Source organism: Vipera ursinii (genome assembly GCF_947247035.1).
Source record: "Vipera ursinii genome assembly, chromosome: 1".
Classification (NCBI taxonomy): domain Eukaryota; kingdom Metazoa; phylum Chordata; class Lepidosauria; order Squamata; family Viperidae; genus Vipera; species Vipera ursinii.
In genome coordinates, this window is record NC_139512.1 from 309,512,834 (window position 1) to 309,534,977 (window position 22,144).

Sequence of the window (22,144 nt, forward strand, 5' to 3'; positions counted from 1 at the left end):
GATAATGGAAATAAACATTATGGGAAAAATAAAGACAACGAGGGCCTTTTCTTTCTGTCTTTCACTTTGTATATTCTTGTAGGCAGTGTAGACGGACGTTTGATTGCTGCATGTACTGCTTTTGGAAGGGTAGGGCTTTGACATCATTTAAGTTCAAGTCATGGACTTATTGCTAATCCAGTTAATATTTGGTCAACATTGTTGCTGTGTATAATTCTGGTTTTTGTTTTTTTAAAAATGAGCAAGGCGAAAGGAATAATCAGAATTATATATAATAAGCTAGGAATGATAACTGAAAGCATGATAAAATAGCTGGCATGCAGGCCCTGGAACTCATTTTATCTCTATGTTCTTTTAGTTGTGACCTATTATTCAGTTCCCCAGTTAAGATATAGGTTAAAGATATGGGTTAAAGATACAGAATGAACTACGCGCCATTCCTGCATTCCATTCCAGGCCAAATCCTCCACAACTTGGTGTAGTCATCACAAAAATGTTTGAAGGTACACAAGGAGCAGCTTTCTTTACAGCCACAATTGCTTGCCAGGCACCAAGAATTTATAGTCATTCATTTTTTCTTGGAATGGTGGACAAGCTTCAGATGATACATTTTGTTTTTGTTAATTTGCTTCTGGAATCTCTTCTGAGGTTTTTTGTGTTACTGCATTGTAGTACATTTTTTAAAAATGCTATCAAAACCTGCTGCTGTTTAAAAGCTGTTCTGAATTACTCTACAGCTCTAGTTTTCTTCCAACTGATCTAAGTTTTAACCACATGTCATTTTGGATAATTGGCAGCCTTTTATCACAGCTGATACAGGAAGCTTGGATTTTGGTTGATAGATGTAATAACATTTATTGCTGTGCTTGTTTTCACTTTTTCCCACAAACAATTTTGGAACCATATTTTTACTGACATCTGTGCCATTTGATGCTGAGAAGGAAATGCAACTCCAGAAGATTTAAATTAAAAAGGTCTAAGAATATTTAGATTATATCAGATTTCTGTTATATTTTATATCTAGCAAAAATTATGAGTTCCACCAATTATTTTATAATGAATTTTTCTTTAAATCCTAAAGTGAGACCTTTTCAGCCAAGGAATTGAAATTTTAATCATTTTTGAGGGTCCTCAAAATCCTGTTTTTCTTTAACCTCTTTTTAAACATGATTGTTGTTCCAGATTAAATCAGAGAGTGGCAATATGAAAACAGGTAACATGAAGATAGGAGAAGGGAGGCACAAGTTGGATATGTTATTTGTAAAAATAAGAAAGGTAGGATATAGATAAAATAAATAAAAAATAAACAGGACCTTCAGACACTGGAATACCTCTGAATTCCTTCCTAAGAGCTAGTGGTTCTTCAAAATAAAAGTATTTCTCCCAAATCAGAATAGTCATATACCATTGGAAGATTTCAGTAATTAAGGGAGGGAGAGTGGAGCTGAGAAATATTGTTAACCTGTTTATGAGCCCAATGACTGGTAATGGCTGTCCAAGATTACAGCTACAGGTCTCCCCGATTATTTGTTGCCTGAACGTTTTAATTGGCAATGCCAAGGATTGAAGCTAGTCATTCTGTATTTTACTGCTGAAGATTGACATTTAAATGGCTATTTAGGAGCTGAAGTGTTTACATAAATGTTTATTTAAATATACAAAACTATGGTTTGAATATCTTAAAATAAACCTTTGGGATGCTTGGATGATGAAGTATTTCAAAATGTTTTCCTTGTCAAATTGTCTTTGTCCTCATGGTCTTGCATGTTGCCCAGCCTCCAGCTACCAGGAAAAGGTTTCCTGTCCTAAGTGAGGCAGGTAGGTTGTGGGTACCCACCTCCAAAGGGATTACATGATCATCTTGGCCCTGATTAAAAGATATTTGGGGTGACTTCTGGGTTAGGAGATTTCAGCTGCATCACTTCCATAATTCCTATATAATTCCTATAATTACAATAATTCCTATATTCACATCTATAATGACATTTTTCCTTGCTGCTACATATATATTTAGTGTGTATTGTATTGTAAATGTTTTTAATTTGTTTTATAGTTGTTCACAGGCCAGAGTCACTTGCTTGAGATGGGCTGCTATAGAGCAGGGGTGTCAAACTCAATTTCACTGAGGGCCGCATCAGCATTGCGGTTGCCCTCAAGGGGCTGAGTGGGTAGGACCAGGGTGGGCGTGGCCTACTGGGTGGGCATGGCCTATGGGGGCCTGGGCAGGAGTGGGACAGATCTGAGGGTCTCTGGCAGGAGGAGGGTCTCTGGGCCAGGGCCAAGGCAGTGGGGGCCGTTCCCTCACTGTTTCCAGGATGGCTTCGCGGGCCGCATGAAACCACTTCACGGGCCGGATCTGGCCCCCGGGCCTTGTGACATGTCTGCTATAGAGATTGAATAAATAAATAAAATAAATAAAGTAACTTTCAAGAGCTTATTTTAAGATCCCAGATGTACTGAATCCCTTGCAAAGGTCAAATGGCCTATGGAACACCATCACAGGTCCAGAAAGACCTGTGAATTCATTCTCCAATTTGCATAGTAACAGTTAGAAAGCATGTTCGGGTGGAAATATAAGGGAAAAGGAAAAAAAAAAGAGAGAGAAACTTTTATTGTTTGTAAATGTGACCAAATAATAACTTTTTTGTTTGTTTTTAAACTTTTTTTCTCTCTCTAGACACACTATTTTGGCCTTTGGTTTCACAACAAGAGCCAGCAAGTGCGATGGGTGGAACTGGAGAAACCTTTGAAAAAGCAGCTGGACAAGTTTGCCAGCGAATCTTTGCTTTTCTTTGGGGTCATGTTTTACGTGCCCAGCGTTGCCCTCCTGCAGCATGAAGTCACAAGGTATCCGTTGCAAAGATTCTTCACTTTTCTTCCGCCGCCACAAATATTTTCTCGTTGAGATGTCTCTTAGAAATCATGATTTGCAATTCAGAAATTTTGCCTTAATAGTGTATTTCCTCTCTTGCCTGTTGCAGATTTTCCCTTTTCTTGGTAACTTTTAAAACATAAGTTAGCACTTAATAGGTCTACTTAATATCTTAATTAGGTTCCTGCCTAATCTCGATCTGCAGATTCTCTTCAAACTCAGGTTTGAAAATCATTGTTGTGTTGCAATCTTATTTGTGTTGCAATCTTATTTGCTCTTACATTCTTTTGAGTAGGACTCCATGATATATTATCCAGGATTTAAAAAAGATCCTGGAATCAGCTACGCCGCCCACCTTCGCTTGAATTTTGTGAAAGTATAGTGGCCTTTACAAGGAATTGAAATACCTCATTTTGATAAGTTAGTTTTGGTTAGTAGAGAGGCTAGTTATACCAGCTTCATAGTACATGGTAGTACAGATCCTACTGTGGTATTCTACTGTGACTGAAGACTCCATGTTTCTATCTGGTAGAAATTATGGTGATCCACATTGATCTTATACTATTGTATGCCATCCTAAACAGACACACAGGATTGAACGATATGCTATTTATAAATAAGGTTTTTATTTCCTTCGAATCAGTATAAAGAATTTGAATTGTATAATTAAGAAAGTCCACGTGTAAGCCATGCAGGTGAATGCCTTTATATTTATGAATATAAATGAACGGAACAACTTTAAGAGTTAAGGGGGAATATTTGCTTGGGTTCTGCTTATATTTGCCTATAAATGCCTTGCTTATTCTGCCTTTTCAGTAGGACACACAACACAGTTCCTCCTTCCCTATCTTTATAAGATCTCTAAATGAATAATTTTGGAAATGAATTATTCCATGTATTTTCTGTTCTCTTCGTACTGTAGAAATCTTATTTTCTTCAGTGGAATCACCACTGAACATTACAATTGCACAGAAACCCTGAGAATACAGTAGCAGCTTCCTTATCCCTGGCTTCTACAGTGATAGCAGCGTTAAGGCACGCAGTAGTAGTGACAAGCTCACATCCTGTCTCTGGCAAGGAAGCAACTGCCTGATTCTGTTTTCCCTGCCAGGAAACTTGTCCTTGCAAGTTCTTACTATTATCTCAGATTTGTGTTGTAGCATGCCAGCCACTGTGCTTTGGCGAGGTATTGCATCATATGTGCCCACTCTTGCTAGAATAGTAAGAGTGCTGTTACTTGTATGTCATTGTTGCATTTAAGGCAACTTCTGGTGGAACCCTTCTAATTGAAACTGTGTCTTGTAGTGGGAGACAGGACTTGGCTTATTGTTGTTACTTGCAATTTTACACAGGATTCAAATATGACTCAGGAGTCATTATATCTATTCTGGTCCGGAACATAATAGAATAGACTTTTTTTTTTGCAAAGTCTCATGTGCCCTAATACTTCATAAAGGTTCTCCAGAATCTTGTGATGAGATGTTGGTAGTGCCTTTTTGAGGTCCAGTTGGATATACTGGTGCAATATCAACTATACTGATAACTCATTGCAATCCTAAATAATTTAGGAAGGCTTTGTCTGAAAACATCTTCATTAGGAACAGGATAGTCATTTTATCTTCTGGGTGAAAGTGTTGGGTGAAGTCATTGGTAGATTTGGATTGCAGACGATGCTAATGCTATCCAGCTTGATCTCTTGTTTTCATCTAATTTTGGAAAACGAATAAAAATATTAAACTACAAGGCTGTGGACATTTCATAGATTCTGAGGAGGTGCTTTGGACCTAGCACAAGCTTAGCAACTCTGCTATCATTAAAACATCTAGCCTTTTTTTAGTCTTCTGTGCAAATATGAAAATAATCTTTTTAAGGTTGTGCCTGAAATTAGTTTTGAAGCATGCACAGCCTTATCACATTGCTCACTGACAGCTATGACAGACTGCATAGAGCAAAGGACAGTGAAAGGTAATCCTGACAAGATGAAAATGCCTCGAGTAGATGGGTGAGATGACTTGGCTTCAGATGTGCCACCTCTGTTAGATGAAGTTTCACTCTTAAAATTGTGGTTGTCTAACATGAGGTAGCATTACTGCTAGACTTTTAAGAAATGGAGAAATTGCGAGGTGCCCCCAGTGTTCCAGTCATTCGTTCTCTAGTTATCTGGTTGGAGGGTCTTCATGTGGTTTATAGGAAGCTATCCTGAAAGGCAACTGATATAAAATGCAATATTTTGATTGCTGGCATGAACTAGGCATTGTTGTCATATTAAAACTGAATTTCATTTTTTTACATATTAAAACTTACTTCTTCTGATGATCACTTCAAAGTGTAGTTCTGAATCTTCGTTTAAAAGGCTTTGCATCTGAAAAGACCCTTTTCTCCTCCATGTTATTTCCCATGTGGTCTGATAATTATTTGAGGTCGATTCGCATCCCTGACCTAATAAAGCTAGTCAGGCAGGCATAAAGCTGAGATGTCTCTGTGCAGTGTCCCATATATGAAATGCCAGGCCCCAAGGCATAGAAATTTATTTCCATTGCCTTTGTAGTCTATTGGCAATTAAGAATTTCTTTTTTAAAAAAGCATTGGATCCTGCTGTTAGCCCGTTTTGTAGTAATTGATTATTGGTTTTGGTACTGCTTTTGCACTGGTCCCAGGATTTTATCAGAGAGAGGGATTGGGGGTGGGGGGGAAACATTGACATCTATTATAATAGGTAGAAACTTCAACATTTGAGAGAGAAAAAAAACAGCAGTAATAATCATTGTAAAATATTCTAAGTAATATTTTTGAATTTTCAGAATTTTGCTTGAAAAAATATGGTGTACTGTACAGGTCTGAGAAGTAGTAAAATTTTTGGATATTCTGAAATTTTTTATATCTTTGCAAAAGAGCTTCATTTAAGTCTTATTAATAGGCAGTTAATAAATAACGCTACTGTTTCTTATGTTTTAAACAAAGTCATCCAATGCATGATATAGTAGTATGAAAAAGAAATTAGTTTTCTTGCTTCAGCCGATTCAATTAAAAGAGCAGAAAAGCCAATTATATCAACACTTCATTAAACAACAAAAGTTGATTTGGGGCACTCCCACCTTATGTAAATTTCTGCCTGCGTTTGTCACACAGTAGTTCTTGCCACATCAATTATAGAAGTAGATCAAGGCTTACTTTAAAAAATGTAAAGCTTGTAAATATAATAATTAATGCCCATGAGTCTGGGAGAACTATTTCAAAAGCTCTGGGACTGCACCAATCCAAAGTTAGAGACAAAGTCTTGGAAAGGAGATGATTTGAAAAAATAGTGAATCTTCCTAAGAAGGGCTGTTGTGTTGCTGACAGTCCAAAAATGTTTTCTAAAATTATCTAAGAAGTCCCAAAGACTCCAGAATACTATCCAGGAATGGCCTCTCTCATCTTGGTATGATTTCACCACAAAAGAGCACTGGGGAAAAATGAAATTCGGAAGATAGTAGCAATAGCACTTAGACTTATATACTGTGCTTTCAGTTCAGCCACTTGTTTCTGAATTTGGGTCCTTCCTGGGTTATGAAAGTGGCCGAGGAGGTGACCCACAGTTGGGTCCATACTGTGTTGGCAGCGTCTTGAAAGAGACAATAGTGCACCCCCTCGTCAAGAGTCCATCTTCCAACCCAACAGTCTTCAGTAACTATTGACTAGTATCCTACCTTCACTTTTTGGGAAGGTTGTTGAGAAAGTGGTCTATGAGCAGCTGAGGAGAACCCTGCAGGAAATGTATTACCTGGTCCTAGACCCATTTCAGTCAGGTTTCAGACTGGGATTTAGTACTGAGACAACTCTAGTTATAGTTTTAGATGACGTGTGGCAGAGCTGGGAAGGTATTGGGGGCATCCATTCTTCTGTTCCTTAATCTTTTATTCACTTTCTTTATCAGGCATGTTTAAACTGCCGGTCCGCGGGCCGGATACATCACAACAAAACTGCGCCCTCCCCATTGCCAGCAATGGGGAAAAAGTCATGATATGTCGTGCGACATCAGATGATGTCACGAGTTTGACATGCCTGTTCTATATCATCAAATGTGGCTAGCCAGTTGTGTGGGTTGGGGATTGGGAGCCCTGTTTTACAATGGTTCTCCTCCTTTCTCTGGGGCCAGTTGATTGTTTTAGATAGGATGCTTAAGGGTTCTGTTCTGCCTCCCCTCCTTCATTTTATTTACATGAAACCACTGTACAAGGTCATCATCCTATTTGGGGGGTTGCTATCATTTCTACTAGAAAAACCCAAATATTGCTGAGGGAAATCAATTTGTCATGGAGGAGTACACTAAGGTTCTTACATAGCAATGTGAGAAACTTGATCACTAATTAGAAGGAAGCATCATTTGCAATTACTGCAGCCAAAGGTGGTACAGTCAGTTACAGACTCTAAGGACACACAATGTTTTTTCACATTGACACATTACATAATTAATGTAACAAAGATAAATGTTTGGTATTATTTGTTCCGTCAAATTCACTTTCTATATCTGTAGAGGTTTAGAGTAAGCTCTGATAACCTTTGTTTCATTTTGATAATATTTACAGATATGCAAAAATTCAGAAAGTCTGAAAAAGAGGGTTTCACTGAATTATAATTGTCAATCTGGAAGTTGTTAATCTCTTAGTATTTTGATGTGACTCTAAATTGTACATTTCACTCATCTGTCTTGTGATTCCATTTTATCTGCATTTTCCTTGCCAACCTCATTGTTCATGTCTCTAATCAGGATTGATTTTTCCAGAGTTATCATTTCCTCCCTGGACATAAAATGAGGAATTTGTAATGTGCTCCATGTTTTGTCTTTGTTTACCTATCAGCAGCCGGTTCTCATCCTGTGATTCTAACTTTCCTCAAAAGTGAGGCAGGATGAGATCTGTTTTGCTGTGGTAACAGAATATAAATCAAAAAAGAAAAACAGCCACATTCCCCCAACCCCCTTTTCCTGCAAGGAAAAAAGACACTTATAGTTTCCTCAGACATTTTGCTTGGTTTTTATACCTTTTACATGGTTTCAAAGAGTTGCAGTGAGAAATTATGGTTGTTATGGCTTTTAAAAGAAATGCATTCAAAATTCTGTGGATGAAGGAGATGGCCCTTTTCTTTTCTCTTTTTCTTTTTCCTTTTTTATTACTTATTTACCATGTGTGTAATCCATGTTTTCCTCAGGAGCCCAAAGATATGTCCATAATATTCTCTTTCTCTCTATCTCTTTCTCTTCCTAATGTTCCTCATAACAACAGCTCTGGGAGGGAGCTTAGGCCGAGATAGTTGGCCCCAAATCTCCCTGAGTGTCCATGCATGAGGGTAGATTTGAACTGAGGTCTCCCTACTTCTTAGTTTGACATCTTAACCACTATAGTACACTGGGGTCAAGTGGAGTTCTAGATGTTTTTTGTTCAATGTTTTGCGTCTGAACTAGTTTGTTGACTTCTTCCGTGCTATGTATAGGACCACAGGAGAAAGTGTGTTGACTGTGGAATTGGACCTATGACTATGACTATCTGATATCTTACAATAAAATCTCCTTCATGCTAAGTGATACCCTTCCTTCCTTCCTTCCTTCCCCCCTCATGCCCGTGTGTGCGTGTGCACGCGCACACACACACACACACACACACCTTACTCAGGGAGTACGATTTGCAGCAGCAGTTTTTTCAATGAAAAACTTTTCTTGGTTTTACTCTTCTGTAAGTAAAGTCAAGCAGATGTCTAGAGCAGGGGTGTGAAACTGCCGGCCCATGGGCCAGATGCATCATAGCGAAATCGCACCCACCCCATTGCTGGCAATGGCAAAAAAGTCACGATACGTCACAACACGTCACGTGACGTTGCGAGTTTGACACCTCTGGTCTAGAGAATGATCCCCTCAAGGCAACTCTGCAGGGAAAATGGAGAGGATTGGAAGAGAAGAAACATCATCATTCTCACCCCTTACCCTTTGTGGTCCAAATAAATTGAGGTTTTTCCCCATGTCTAACATCTAAAGCGCCCTTCTTACTCTGTGATTCTAACAATTATTTTTAAATGAATATCTGATTAAATTAGGTAGCCTACTTTTAAAGTCTGCCTTTGTGATAGCAACTATCAGTGGTGTTAAATTATGATGGCTGTTCCAAGTGTTTTTCTTTTCAGACTTGCTCATAAATTTTCTATTTTTGTCAGAGAACAATGAATGCTTCTGTATTTTTCAGAACAGGAAAGTAGGGCTCATGTTACATTAAACTTGTCAGTAGAAAAGGATCTTAATTGCATTGTGAAACATGCCAAGAGAACAGTAGGATATTCTTACTAACAACCAAATTTGTGTAATACAACATGCATACTGATATGGGCAATATGGAAAAGACATTACTGCAGGTAATCCTCAACATACAACAGTTCATTTAGGGACTATTTGAAGTTGCAATGGCATTGAAGTGACTTATGACCAATTTGTACATTTATCACTGTGGCAGCATCCCCATGGTCATGTGATCAAAATTTGTATGCTTGACAACTGGTTCATATTTATGATGGTTGCGGTTTCCTGGGGTCATGTGATCCCCTTTTGCAACCTTCTGACAAGCAAAGTCAATGCGGAAGCCAGATTCACTTAACAATCGTGTTACTAACTTAACAACTGCAATAATTCACTTAATTCAACACCCCTCCGTCCTGTGCGCTCCCACAGAGAGGGCCTCCTCAGGGTGCCACCGGTCAGAGAATGCCGGCTGGTGACCCCCAGGGGGAGAGCATTCTCGGTGGGTGCGCCAATCCTCTGGAACCGCTTACCAGCTGAAATCCGGATGGCCCCCGACCTTCACACCTTTCGGCGAGATTTAAAAACCTATCTATTCCAGCAAGCCGGCCTGGCCTGATAGATTTAGGGTTTTATTTGTAGATCTGGGGTTTTATTTGTTTTATTGTTGGTTTATTGTATACTTACTTTGCTCTGTACACCGCCCTGAGTCCTCCGGGAGAAGGGCGGTATATAAAACGAATAAATAAATAAATAAATAAATAAATAATAACTGTAGCAAGAAAGGTGTTAAAAAGGGGAAAAATTCACTTAACAAATGTGTCACTTAGCAACAGAAATTTTGGGGTCAATTGTGGTCATATGTCGAGGACTACCTGTACTATTATTTATTTATAATATTGCTGAAATATGAATATTTACCAATGATCAGTACAAGTAAAAAAAAAAAGCACAGCGGTTACAAAATTTCATCCAAGAAAATTAGTTCAGAGATTAACAGGCAATTATTAAAACGAAAACAAGCTAAACACAGCAAGTGTGCATGTTTAAGAAGCATCACCCTGCAATACAACCAAGCAGGTTTACATCCATAATTAAAATAAAATAAAATGGGTATGAATATAGGACTTGTCAAAATTAATGAGGGTAAGCTGGTATAACTAGCCTCTCTACTAACCAAAACTAACTTATCAAAATGAGGTATTTCAATTCCTTGTAAAGGCCACTATACTTTCACAAAATTCAAGCGAAGGTGGGCGGCATAGCTGATTCCAGGGTCTTTTTTAAATCCTGGATAATATATCATGGAGTCCTACTCAAAAGAATGTAAGAGCAAATAAGATTGTACGGAGAAATAAGAACTGGCAGATACCAGCAAGGTTGTGACCAGAGGGCTCTAAACACAAGCACCACTAGTTTAAACTGGGCTGTGATTCAAATGAGAAGCCTATGGGGATCCCTAAGCTGTAATATGGTATAAGAATAATATAGAAGGTCCAAGCTGTAATATGGTATAAGAATAATATAGAATAGTCCAGATGTCTCTGTTCTGAACTGTGATCAGGGGATAAATATTAGCAGTGCTTTTTTTGTAAAAGAAAAAGGTGCCGGAACTCACACATGTCATACAACCCACTTTGCCTACCCTACAAGGTTCCATCCCAAAAAGGTGCTGGAACTCCATTCTGGGCGTTCTATGAGAAAAAAAGCCTTGAATATTAGAATTCAGAACACTTATAGATGAGGGGGTCTAGATGTGAAATATCCTCTATCTGGTTCCTAGAAGTTTGCTCAGTAGAAATATTTGATGTAACATGACAAAGTCAGCTATCACCAGTCAAGCCTTGCAGCCAAGGCTGAAAGTGAAGGAAGAAGATGTCATTTGGGAGTCCCAGAAATGAGAATGGCACCATAGAATGAATATGTGAAGCTTGATCAGGCTGAGACATGGCAGTCTCCTATCTTGCAGTAGACTTATGAGTGGTTGCTTTTTCACTTTGGCGAGGTACTAATAGCATGAAGGGGATGTGCACCTTACTGGGGTAAAAAGATAGCATTACGTACCACAGAGAGGTGCTTCATAATATCTTCCAACTTCAACCAGCTTTTTCTATAGATTGAAGAGATTTTGGTACAGCACATGTGCAGAAAACTTCAAATAGTGGAAGTGCCACTCAAATGTTAAGGTAGCCTTGGAGCAATGTGAAATATAAATGGCATGGCTGCTTTACTTTTAGAAAGGGACTATATATAATACAGTGTCAAGGGGACGTTTGAAAGATTTTTGCAATCTGTATAGAGCAGGTGGTTTATTTGTAGTGGGTGGTGTTTTGGAGAGTGCTGTTCATGTGTTGGAGTTAATTCTATGCTTTTAGGTTCTTTTCATTATTTTGAATTCTTTTGCAGAGTTAAGAGTTTTATCTCGTGACCTTCAGAGTGACAACGCCTTCAAGGCCACAATTCTATGTTCATAAAATAAATTGCTGAGGATTGTAACTTTTTCTCCCTTCTGACTTCCTCCAGTGAATGGAAAGCTTGTTCTCATTGTTGATTATTGAAAAAAGAGTTATTTATGCCAGAAACTTTAAAATGCCATTAATTCTTTATTAGGTTGTCAGACATTGAGGAAAATGTCTTTATAATGAATGTTGCAGAGATATAGGCAGGATATTGGAAACCTTTCAGTTGTACATCTACAAAAGCCAGGGGATTCTTTTTCTGCACCATGTGTATCTATAGAGAATTTATAATATTTAATATATGTTTATCTTGGAGTTTTGATTTTCTTGTGAATTGTTCAAGTCACTAGATACATAAGACAGCCTAACTTCATTATATTCACTGTATTTATAATGCATTTTACAATTACATATACCATTCATAGCTTTGTGGGATTTGATTTATATCATTCCTATATATCAGATGTGCAACCTAAACTGCGTGAATTTCAAAGCATACTAAAATGGGAGGGGGACCCTATAGGTTCAGAAAATGAGAGGTGTGCAGGCATTGAGTTCAAAGTCCTGATCAACAGTTGCATATTCTCTGGTTTCATGTGAAAATGTCACATAGAAGAAGCAGAAGAAGACAAATGATGTTTGACAGAAAGACCTCATGGTTTTGGAGAAAAAAGTCTCAGGTTATTGGACTTGGCCAATATCCTTACTTGGCAGATGAAGGAAGTTAAGTGGGAGTCTGGGATTGGGGGTGGGATGAGAGCAAGACATATAGAAATGGTTGAAATGGCGACTCTTGGACACTAAAGTTTCACAGGTAGGAGGTGAGGGAGGATCCCTTGCAGGGACGAGCCGAGGAGTTTAGTCATCATCTGGTGGACAAAATCGCTCAGATCCGGGCCGGTCTGGACTCTGACTGGGCAGAGTCTGACGTGGAGGAATCGGACGGTCTTGAGCATGTTATCTGGACTGAGTTCAATCCTGTTTCCCCTGAAGATGTAGACAGGATCATGGGGAGTATGAGCACCACCACCTGTTTGTTGGATCCGTGCCCCTCCTGGCTGGTTTATGCGGCCCGGGAGGAGACAGGAGGCTGGTTCCAGGCAGTAATAACTGCTTCTTTGAAGGAGGGTGTCTTTCTTGCCGCCTTGAAGGAGGCGGTGGTGAGACCCCTCCTCAAAAAGCCTGTCCTGGACCCGGCTGTTTTAAATAACTATTGTCCAGTCTCCAACCATCACTTTTTGGCGAAGGTTGTTGAGAGTGTGGTGGCGCATCAGCTTCCTCTGTTCCTGGAGGAAACTGATTATCTGGACCCGTACCAATCGGGCTTTAGGCCCGGGTACAGCACGGAGACGGCATTGGTCGCGCTGGTGAATGATCTCTGGCGGGCTCGGGACAGGGGTTGTTCCTCTGTCCTGGTCCTATTAGATCTCTCAGCGGCTTTTGATACCATCGACCATGGTATCCTACTGCGGCGTCTCAGGGGGTTGGGAGTGGGAGGCACCGTTTTTACGGTGGTTCTCCTATCTCCTGGGCCGTTCGCAGTCGGTGTTGACGGGAGGGCAGAGATCCGCCCCGAGGCCTCTTGTTTGTGGAGTTCCTCAGGGGTCGGTTCTCTTGCTCCTCCTCTTCAACATCTATATGAAGCCGCTGGGTGAGATCATTCGTGGTTTTGGGGTGGGGTATCATCAGTACGCTGATGATACCCAACTTTTTCTTTCCACCCCGAACCAACCCAGCGATGCCCTCGCTGTGATGTCCCGTTGCCTGGAGGCGGTCCAGGTCTGGATGGGGAGAAACAGGCTTTGTCTCAATCCTGCCAAGACTGAGTGGCTGTGCATATCGGCATCTCGGGCTAACCAGACCATTCCACCTCTAACAATGGGGGGGTGAGGTGTTACCCCCGGTTGATAGGGCTCGTAACTTGGGCGTCCTCCTGGATTCACGACTCAATTTTGAAGACCATATAGGAGCTGTGACCAGGGGGGCTTTTGCCCAGGTTCGCCTGGTGCACCAGTTGCGACCCTATCTGGACCGAGATGCCCTACGCACAGTCACTCATGCGCTCGTGACCTCCCGTTTAGACTACTGCAACGCTCTCTACATGGGGCTGCCCTTGAGGACCACTCGGAGGATTCAGCTGGTGCAGAATGCGGCCGCGCGAGTTGTGATCGGGGTTTCCCGATACTCCCATATAACACCTCTACTCCGCGAGCTGCATTGGCTCCCGGTTGCCCTCCAGGTGAGATTCAAGGTGCTGGTGATGACCTATAAAGCCCTAAATGGCTTGGGTCCGGGTTATCTGAGGGAACACCTGCTGCCGGCATCAAGCTCCCTTCGTCCAGTACGCTTCCACAGGGAGGGTCTTCTCAGGGTACTGCCGGTAAGAGATTGCCGGCGGACAACACCCAGGGATAGGGCCTTCTCAGTGGGTGCACCCGCCCTTTGGAACCAGCTGCCAGTGGAGCTTAGGACTGCCCCCGACCTCCGTTCATTCTGCCGGGACCTGAAGACCTGGCTCTTCGAGCTCTTTGGCACAGGCTGAGAATTTTAATTTTAATTTTAACTGGGGTTTTATTTGTTCAGGGATGGATATAATTTTTTTAACTGTTTTTAACTTTTGTATTTTTTGTTTTAATCACCCTGTAAACCGCCCTGAGTCCTTCGGGAAAGGGCGGTATATAAATATAATAAAATAAATAAATAAAAATCTATGGAAGCAGCCAGAAGCTATGGACTAAATCACAATGGATATGGTGGGAAGATAATAGGTAAGAAGGATGAAAGGATATTAAGACTGTAGGTACATACCAAATTTTCCAAAATCTGTGTTGCTCAAGCAAGATTCAGGTCAAGCAGGAGATCCTTTAAACATATTCCTTCCATGAACTATTCAGTGATCTATTTAGGTAGACCAAGGACTCAGTTTAGATCCTTAAAAGAGTTTACAGAAATTGCCAAGAGTTTGTCATCTAAATTGCAGTGCTTTCCATTTAGAGGGCCTGCATAAAGATGCAGTAGCGAGTGAGAAGACCAGGGATTGGAAGATTTTTTTTTCTACTGTATTCTAAGATTTTATCTCTTCATTCATGAAATATATATTCTTCTTAAAGATTTGCATAATACTCCATCTTACAGTTTGCTGCCACAACTACATACTTGTAAAATAGATTAGTAGATTCTGAGAGACATTGACAGTCCCAGGATCACCCAGTAAGCTCCGTGGCAAAGTAAAGACTTGAACTTGTAACTCCCCTGTCCTAACCCAGCAGTCTAATAATCACAGACTACACTTTTAGTTGCTTATTCTGGCTTCTACCATATGTTGCCAAAAGGACATTTCCAATTCTGTTTCTTCTCTGTTTTCCATTTTCTGTTTGGCTAACTTTAAAGTAAAAGTTTTGGACTGAATGGATGCAGTTTGGCTTTTCTTTAGTTCATTTATCACATTCTGGCAAGTAGACAGCAGTCAAATTAGTATAAATACATACATGCAAGTAATTAAATCAGTGTAGTCTCTTTATGACTTAATCAATAGTTTTTACCATTTGGTTTCAGAAACCTCCTAAATGAAATCAGTGCTTATCATCTGAATGAATTCCTTTGGATGGCTGCTTTATACTATTGATTGATTAAAGTGTATGCATATGTTTGTATGTTAGTTTTAAGTCTCAACTTGTTCAAAGGTAAACTTAACTTTTTATGCTTTGCTCTTTTTAAGATTTGCTCTCATACGCCGCTCCAAAATGCACCCAAAATTTAACATTAAGGTTTTATTTTCCTGTTATAAATCAAGTAAAAGGTAAATTTTCTGTCCGACTTAAGATGTTTAGAGAATAAAGTGAATTTGTAAAGTAACAAACTCTGAAAATTACAGCTTAAGGAGATTTATGAAATATTCATAGTTTCTAATAGAATTTAAAACTAGTGATACAGCAGTCTTGTGTAAAATAAAGGTAAGCCTTAGAGGCAATCTCAGAATTCTAGAAATTGAAGTTGCCAAGTTTGGAAAAACACTGATTTAGTGTTTCTTCCTTGAAAGCTGTAATTTTACATATTTACTTCTTTGTAAATATGCATAAGATTTGAAAGTACGTCCTCCTATGCTAGAAGGTTATGTTCCCAGGATGCCGATGGCTAGATGGTGTAAGGCAGGGGTGTCAAACTGCTGGCCTGTGGGCCTGATGCATCATAGTGAAACCGTGCCCACCCCATTGCCAGCAATGGAAAAAAAGTCACGACACGTCATGTGACGTTGTGAGTTTGACACCCCTGGTGTAAGGTCTGGCTTTTCCTCTGCTTACCCAAATTATGTCCGTGTCTACTTCTCCTAAGCTCTCAACTTGCAGGTCTACTGAAAGTGGGAGCCAGGCTCAAATCCGTCAAACCTGGAACCTTCTACTTTTTCAGATTTGTTTATGTGATAATTCATCAATAGTCAAATAATTGGCCAAAGCTTTAGGTCACGGGTGTCAAACGTCCGTCACGTGATGTGTCGCAACGTATCATGACTTTTTTTGCATTGCCGGAAGTGGGGTGGGCGTGGCCTCTGCATGATGCAACTGGACCGTGGGCCGGGAGTTTGACACCCTGCTTTAGGAAGATAACCTGAAACAATGGTGTTCTCTGCTTGCTTTATTTTGCATTGAAGATCAAATTTGTTGCAATAAAGGTTGTTAAACCTTTATTGCCAGCTAAATCGTATTCCATTTTGGTTGAGGTGGATGGATAGATAGACAGAGAGAATGACTGACTGACTGACTGACTGCTTCCTGCTTTTGTGGCATAGTATTTACCTCCCTTCTGCATTAAATGTGAATAACTGGGAATGATCAGAAAAAGTTTTAGTGGGGAAACCAAGAAAGATTTTCTTCTGCTGGCTGCTTATTGAAACTCTCCAATTTGTTGGATTTACAATGGAAAAGAAAAAGCTGTTTTTACCTTTTAACTATATAACTACACAGAACTATATTCTAAACAAGAAGGAATGACATAGTCATAAGCAAGTTACATTGGAAAAGATTGATACTTAAAGCAAAAAAAAAATCATCACAGTAATACGTTTTGTCAGGCCCTATATCTTATTTGCAATCTCATTGGAAGCAAATCTCAATCCTCACTGTTGGACAATATTTGACAAATAACTTGTTAGATTGAATCAAATTATTTGTATTTCACTTTTATATATCAATTTCCCCAAACTTCCAGTGCTTTGCCATTTATATGAAATCTCAGTTTCATTCCATGACAGATAATTCCATGTTATCTGTGATCTATAAAAGTGGAAGCCTCATAAGTTGTAACATCTATGTACCGACTTACAGTCTTATGGAATTGTGTACTCTGTTTATACCCTTGATCTTTGCCAAGGAATTAGAGTAGATCCCAAGAGTTCTAGAAGCAATCATCCTATGTTTAAATTGCAAAGAAGTCTAAATATTAAAAATGTGCTATAGTTTCCTTATATCTCATTCCTCTTTCATAGACTTTCCCAAACATTTCAAAAATTGCTGTTTTATCTGGTGATCAATTTATTATTAATTGCACAAGACTTATTTTGCCCTATATAACTGATTTCTACCAATCCAATCAATACAACTCCGAACTTAAATATGATCTTCCATTTCCTAATTTGAAAACAATGCTGTAATGCAGGTGACTTGAAAAATGGGATTTAGTTAACAGCCTGTTGATCTGCAAGCCACAAAAGAATTCCGTTCACTTGCCCAGACCTGTGGTATTTCTGTACAGGTTGGTGCTATAATGAGCTATAAACACATACTTGAACTGGGCTGCTGGCACAAAGATGTCAGTTTTATGAAACCCCCTTTTGAGTGTTGACCAACATTTGCTAAAGGGCATCCATATAAAGCTCTAGAACATGAACACAGTGAAATTTTTTTTCGAGTAAGCATGCTTAGAAACAATTTTAATACTATCATCAAGTGGGAAATGTTGTTCTGCTTTCTTTTTCCTTAAAAAAAAAGCTTAGGACAGTTGATCAAGTATCCCTGCAGTTTCCTACAACACAGAATATTGTGATGTTGTCTTAATCAGAATGTGAAAGTAGCCTTTTTGCAGGATTGAGAATGAACCTCTACCTTTCAGGTTTCAATTCCCTTTCATGTTTCTTCTCCAAGTATGTATGGGGATTCCAGGTCTTCTTTGTTTGATGTTTCCTTTGAACTATCAGTACTACTGTTCATGCTTACCTAGCAAACTAGGATTGTTTCTGCTTTTAAGAGAAAGTGAAAAAACATAATTTGCACCTTAGGATGAAATATCTTTCTACAACTTGCCTGTAACTGGAGAGAAAGCTGTCAAGGGATGGAATGAAGAGAGTAAGGCAAGACTACACCCCTCAACATCCTGTTCTCATAGTGCTAAACCTTGATTTACAGAAACTTTCTTGGTGAAAATATAAAAAAATAAAAATAAAGGAGGCAATGATGGAATTAATAGGAAAAATGCTATGACTCCCTCTGCTAAAAAGGATCTTTGGACATACCATTTAAAATGGAGAAGCATAATATGCTTCTTTATTTCTACTAAATAAGAGTCCAAAGCTCAGCACGGATAGTGTCAACCTTTTATAGAGATAAACCATTTTAAAGACATCTGTTCTTTTGGACTATCTTGCGTTTTGTTCTACCTAACCCATGAGATGCATTTAGCATGATGTGCAGGATCCAGCTTAACGGTTAACCTGGCTGAATATTAGAGAAATCTTCAAACTGTTAATTCCCATTGCTTCCATATGTAATTCACTCTCCTTTTCTCCTGTACTGTAATAATTGCCCCTTTCTGGGCAAGCAGAGGCATATTTTCATATGACTCAGTTGGTGTTGGTGAAACAATTAAACTGTATTATGGTGAGCTAAGTTTCAAATCATGTGAGAGATTCTGCCCCTTAATCTACTACTGCCAAGCTGGAGGATAATAAGTACTTCGACTCATGTAATAGCAGTTACATCTAACTTGATTGTGCGTAAACTGACCTGTCACCAGCCTAAAAGTGTCAGCATGATATTCATCTTCTGTTAAGTGAACCATAATTCTTCAAAACTCCTTTCCAGTTGAAGGTGAAGAACAAATTCTTCTTGGTAACAAGGACATGTTGGAGATTTTTAAAAGCCAGATGCTTTAATTGGATTCCACTTTGTATTTCCTTAAAGTAACCAGATCCTCTGACCTGTTTTGTATAGACTTCTATCAGAACAAAATGAGTGGTTTCTTCCCTAACAACCCAGAATCATAAATAAAGCTCACACTCTGACATATTATTTTGGCCTATTAGAAGAAGAGAGCATCAGATTTTGTTTTATGAAGAGAACGTTCATGGATTGCTTCATTTTCCTGGGGGATAGGAAGATAACACAGGAGCACCGGGATTCTGACTTGTTCTTGATATTGTTACTTTATGTGACATCCCAACCACTCTCGAAGAATGATTATACTTTGTATGATTGTAGGAACATATTTGAGATTGAAACTAGCATTGTAGTACTGTAGTTAAGGCTGAATGTGAGGCTGCCCTTAAATACACTCAAAAGCTACAGCTGATCCAGAATGTAGTGGTAGAGGTAGTGATGGGCGTGTCAGGAGTCACATAGATGTCCCTCCTGTTTTGTGAATTGCAATGGTTCATTGGGCTTCTGGATGTGACTCAGGGTGCTGCTTATCACCTATAGAGCCCTTCATGGCACAGGGCCTGGCTACTTGTGGAGACACCTGTCTCTGTGTGTTTGGGCCCATCTGATGAGGTCAGCTAGAGTGAACACACTATCCATTCAGCAACTTCACTGTGCAGGGCCCAGGAAGTGTGCTTTCTTGGTGGCTCCCATCCTCTGGAATGATGTCCCCCTGGAGATCATACTTTTTGCACCTTAAATCGTGTTGTTTTTTTTTTTAAAAAAAATCTGTTACAAAAGTGGTTCTCACAAGCCTTAGCACTAGGATAGTGGCTGAGCTCCTTCAGGATTTTTTCATTGTATTCCCTTGTCTTTGATGTATCCCTTTTCTTTTTGATTATTTTTAAATTGTAAGCTGCCCATATCCCCTTCATGGATTACTGCCTTGTCGTGGCGAAGGGGCTTGCGTAATTCAATGAAGCTATGAGCTATGCCGTGCAGGGCCACCCAAGACGGACAGGTCATAGCCGAGAGTTCTGACAAAACGTGATCCACTGGAGAAGGAAATGGCAACCCACTCCAGTATCTTTGCCATGAAAACCCTATGGACAGTACCAAAAGGCAAAACGATATGATGCTGGAAGATGAGCCCCTCAGGTCGGAAGGTGTCCAATATGCTACTGGGGAAGAGCAGAGGGCTAGTACTAGTAGCGCCAGAAAGAATGAAGCGACTGGGCCAAAGCCGAAAGGACGCTCAGCTGTGGATGTGTCTGGTGGTGAAAGGAAAGTCCGATGCTGTAAAGATTTTTTCTCCATAGGAACCTGGAATGTAAGATCCATGAATCAAGGAAAGCTGGACGTGGTCAAACAAGAGATGACAAGACTGAACATCGACATCTTAGGTATCAGCGAACTAAAATGGACAGGAATGGGTGAATTTAATTCAGATGACCATCAGGTATACTACTGCGGACAAGAATCCCTCAGAAGAAATGGAGTAGCCTTCATAGTCAATAAAAGAGTAGGAAAAACAATACTAGGATACAATCCTCAAAATGACAGAATGATCTCAGTTCGAATCCAAGGCAAACCATTCAATATCACAGTAGTCCAAGTCTATGCCCCAACCACCAGTGCTGAAGAGGATGAAATTGACCGGTTCTATGAAGCCCTACAGCACCTTATAGAACGAACACCCAAAAATGATGTCCTTATCATCATGGGGGATTGGAATGCTAAAGTAGGAAGCCAAAAGATAAGCGGAATAACAGGCAAGTTTGGCCTTGGAGTACAAAATGAAGCAGGGCACAGGCTGATAGAATTTTGTCAAGAGAATACGATGGTCATAGCAAACACTCTTTTCCAACAACCCAAGAGACGGCTCTACACATGGACATCACCAGACGGTCAACACAGAAATCAGATTGACTATATGCTCTGCAGCCAAAGATGGAGAAGCTCCATACAGTCAGTAAAAACAAGACCAGGAGCTGACTGTGGCTCAGACCATGAGCTTCTCCTTGCAAAGTTTAGGCTTAAACTGAAGAAAGTAGGGAAAAGCACTAGGCCACTCAGGTATGAATTAAATCATATCCCTGTTGAATATACAGTAGAGGTGACAAATAGATTTAAGGAATTAGATCTGATAGACAGAGTGCCTGAAGAACTATGGACAGAGGTTCGCGACATTGTACAACAGGTAGCAACCAAAACCATCCCAAAGAAAAAGAAATGCAAGAAAGCAAAATGGCTGTCTGAGGAAGCTTTGCAAATAGCTGAGGAAAGGAGGGAAGCGAAAGGCAAGGGAGAAAAACATAGATATGCCCAATTGAATGCAGAATTCCAGAGAATAGCTAGAAGAGATAAGAATGCCTTCTTAAATGAACAGTGTAAAGAAATAGAAGAAAACAATAGAATAGGGAGGACCAGAGATCTTTTCAAGAAAATTGGAGAGATGAAGGGAACGTTTAATGCAAAAATGGGCATGATAAAGGACCAAAATGGCAGGGACCTAACAGAGGCAGAAGAGATTAAGAAGAGGTGGCAAAATTACACAGAAGAACTATACAAGAATGAGCTTAACGTCCCAGATAATCACAATGAGGTGGTCACTGACCTCGAGCCAGACATCCTAGAATGTGAAGTGAAGTGGGCCTTAGAAAAGCTGAGCAACAACAAAGCTAGTGGAGGCGACAGTATTCCAGCTGAGCTGTTCAAAATCTTAAAAGACAGTGCAGTAAAAGTGCTACACTCAATCTGCCAGCAAATTTGGAAAACTCAACAGTGGCCACAGGATTGGAAAAGATCAGTTTACATCCCAATTCCAAAGAAGGGCAGTGCCAAAGAATGTTCAAACTATCGCACCATTGCACTCATTTCTCATGCTAGTAAAGTCATGCTTAAAATCCTACAAGCTAGACTTCAGCAGTATGTGGATCGAGAACTACCAGAAGTACAGGCAGGATTTCGAAGAGGCAGAGGAACTAGAGATCAAATTGCCAACATACGCTGGATCATGGAGAAAGCTAGGGAGTTCCAGAAAAACATCTACTTCTGCTTCATTGACTATGCTAAAGCCTTTGATTGTGTGGATCATAACAAACTGTGGCAAGTTCTTAAAGAGATGGGAGTACCAGACCATCTTATTTGTCTCTTGAAAAACTTATATGCGGGTCAAGAAGCAACAGTGAGAACTGGACATGGAACCACTGATTGGTTCAAAATTGGGAAAGGTGTCCGGCAAGGCTGTATACTTTCGCCCTGCCTATTTAACTTATATGCAGAGCACATCATGAGAAAGGCAGGGCTAGATGATTCAAAAGTTGGAATTAAGATTGCCGGAAGAAATATCAACAACCTAAGATACGCAGATGATACCACTCTAATGGCAGAAAGTGAAGAAGAACTAAAGAGCCTCTTGTTG

The 22,144-nt window shown here is 39.9% G+C and overlaps 1 protein-coding gene across 1 annotated transcript in view; it reads left to right on the forward strand.

Moving 5' to 3' along the window:
- The window catches only part of PTPN14 (protein tyrosine phosphatase non-receptor type 14), a 137,113-nt gene that overhangs the window by 49,742 nt on the left and 65,227 nt on the right, over positions 1–22,144 (forward strand). The window contains exon 3 of the mRNA XM_083348766.1: positions 2,678–2,847. Coding sequence (XP_083204892.1) covers positions 2,678–2,847 — 170 coding nt within the window. The remainder of the gene's footprint in view (positions 1–2,677; positions 2,848–22,144) is intronic.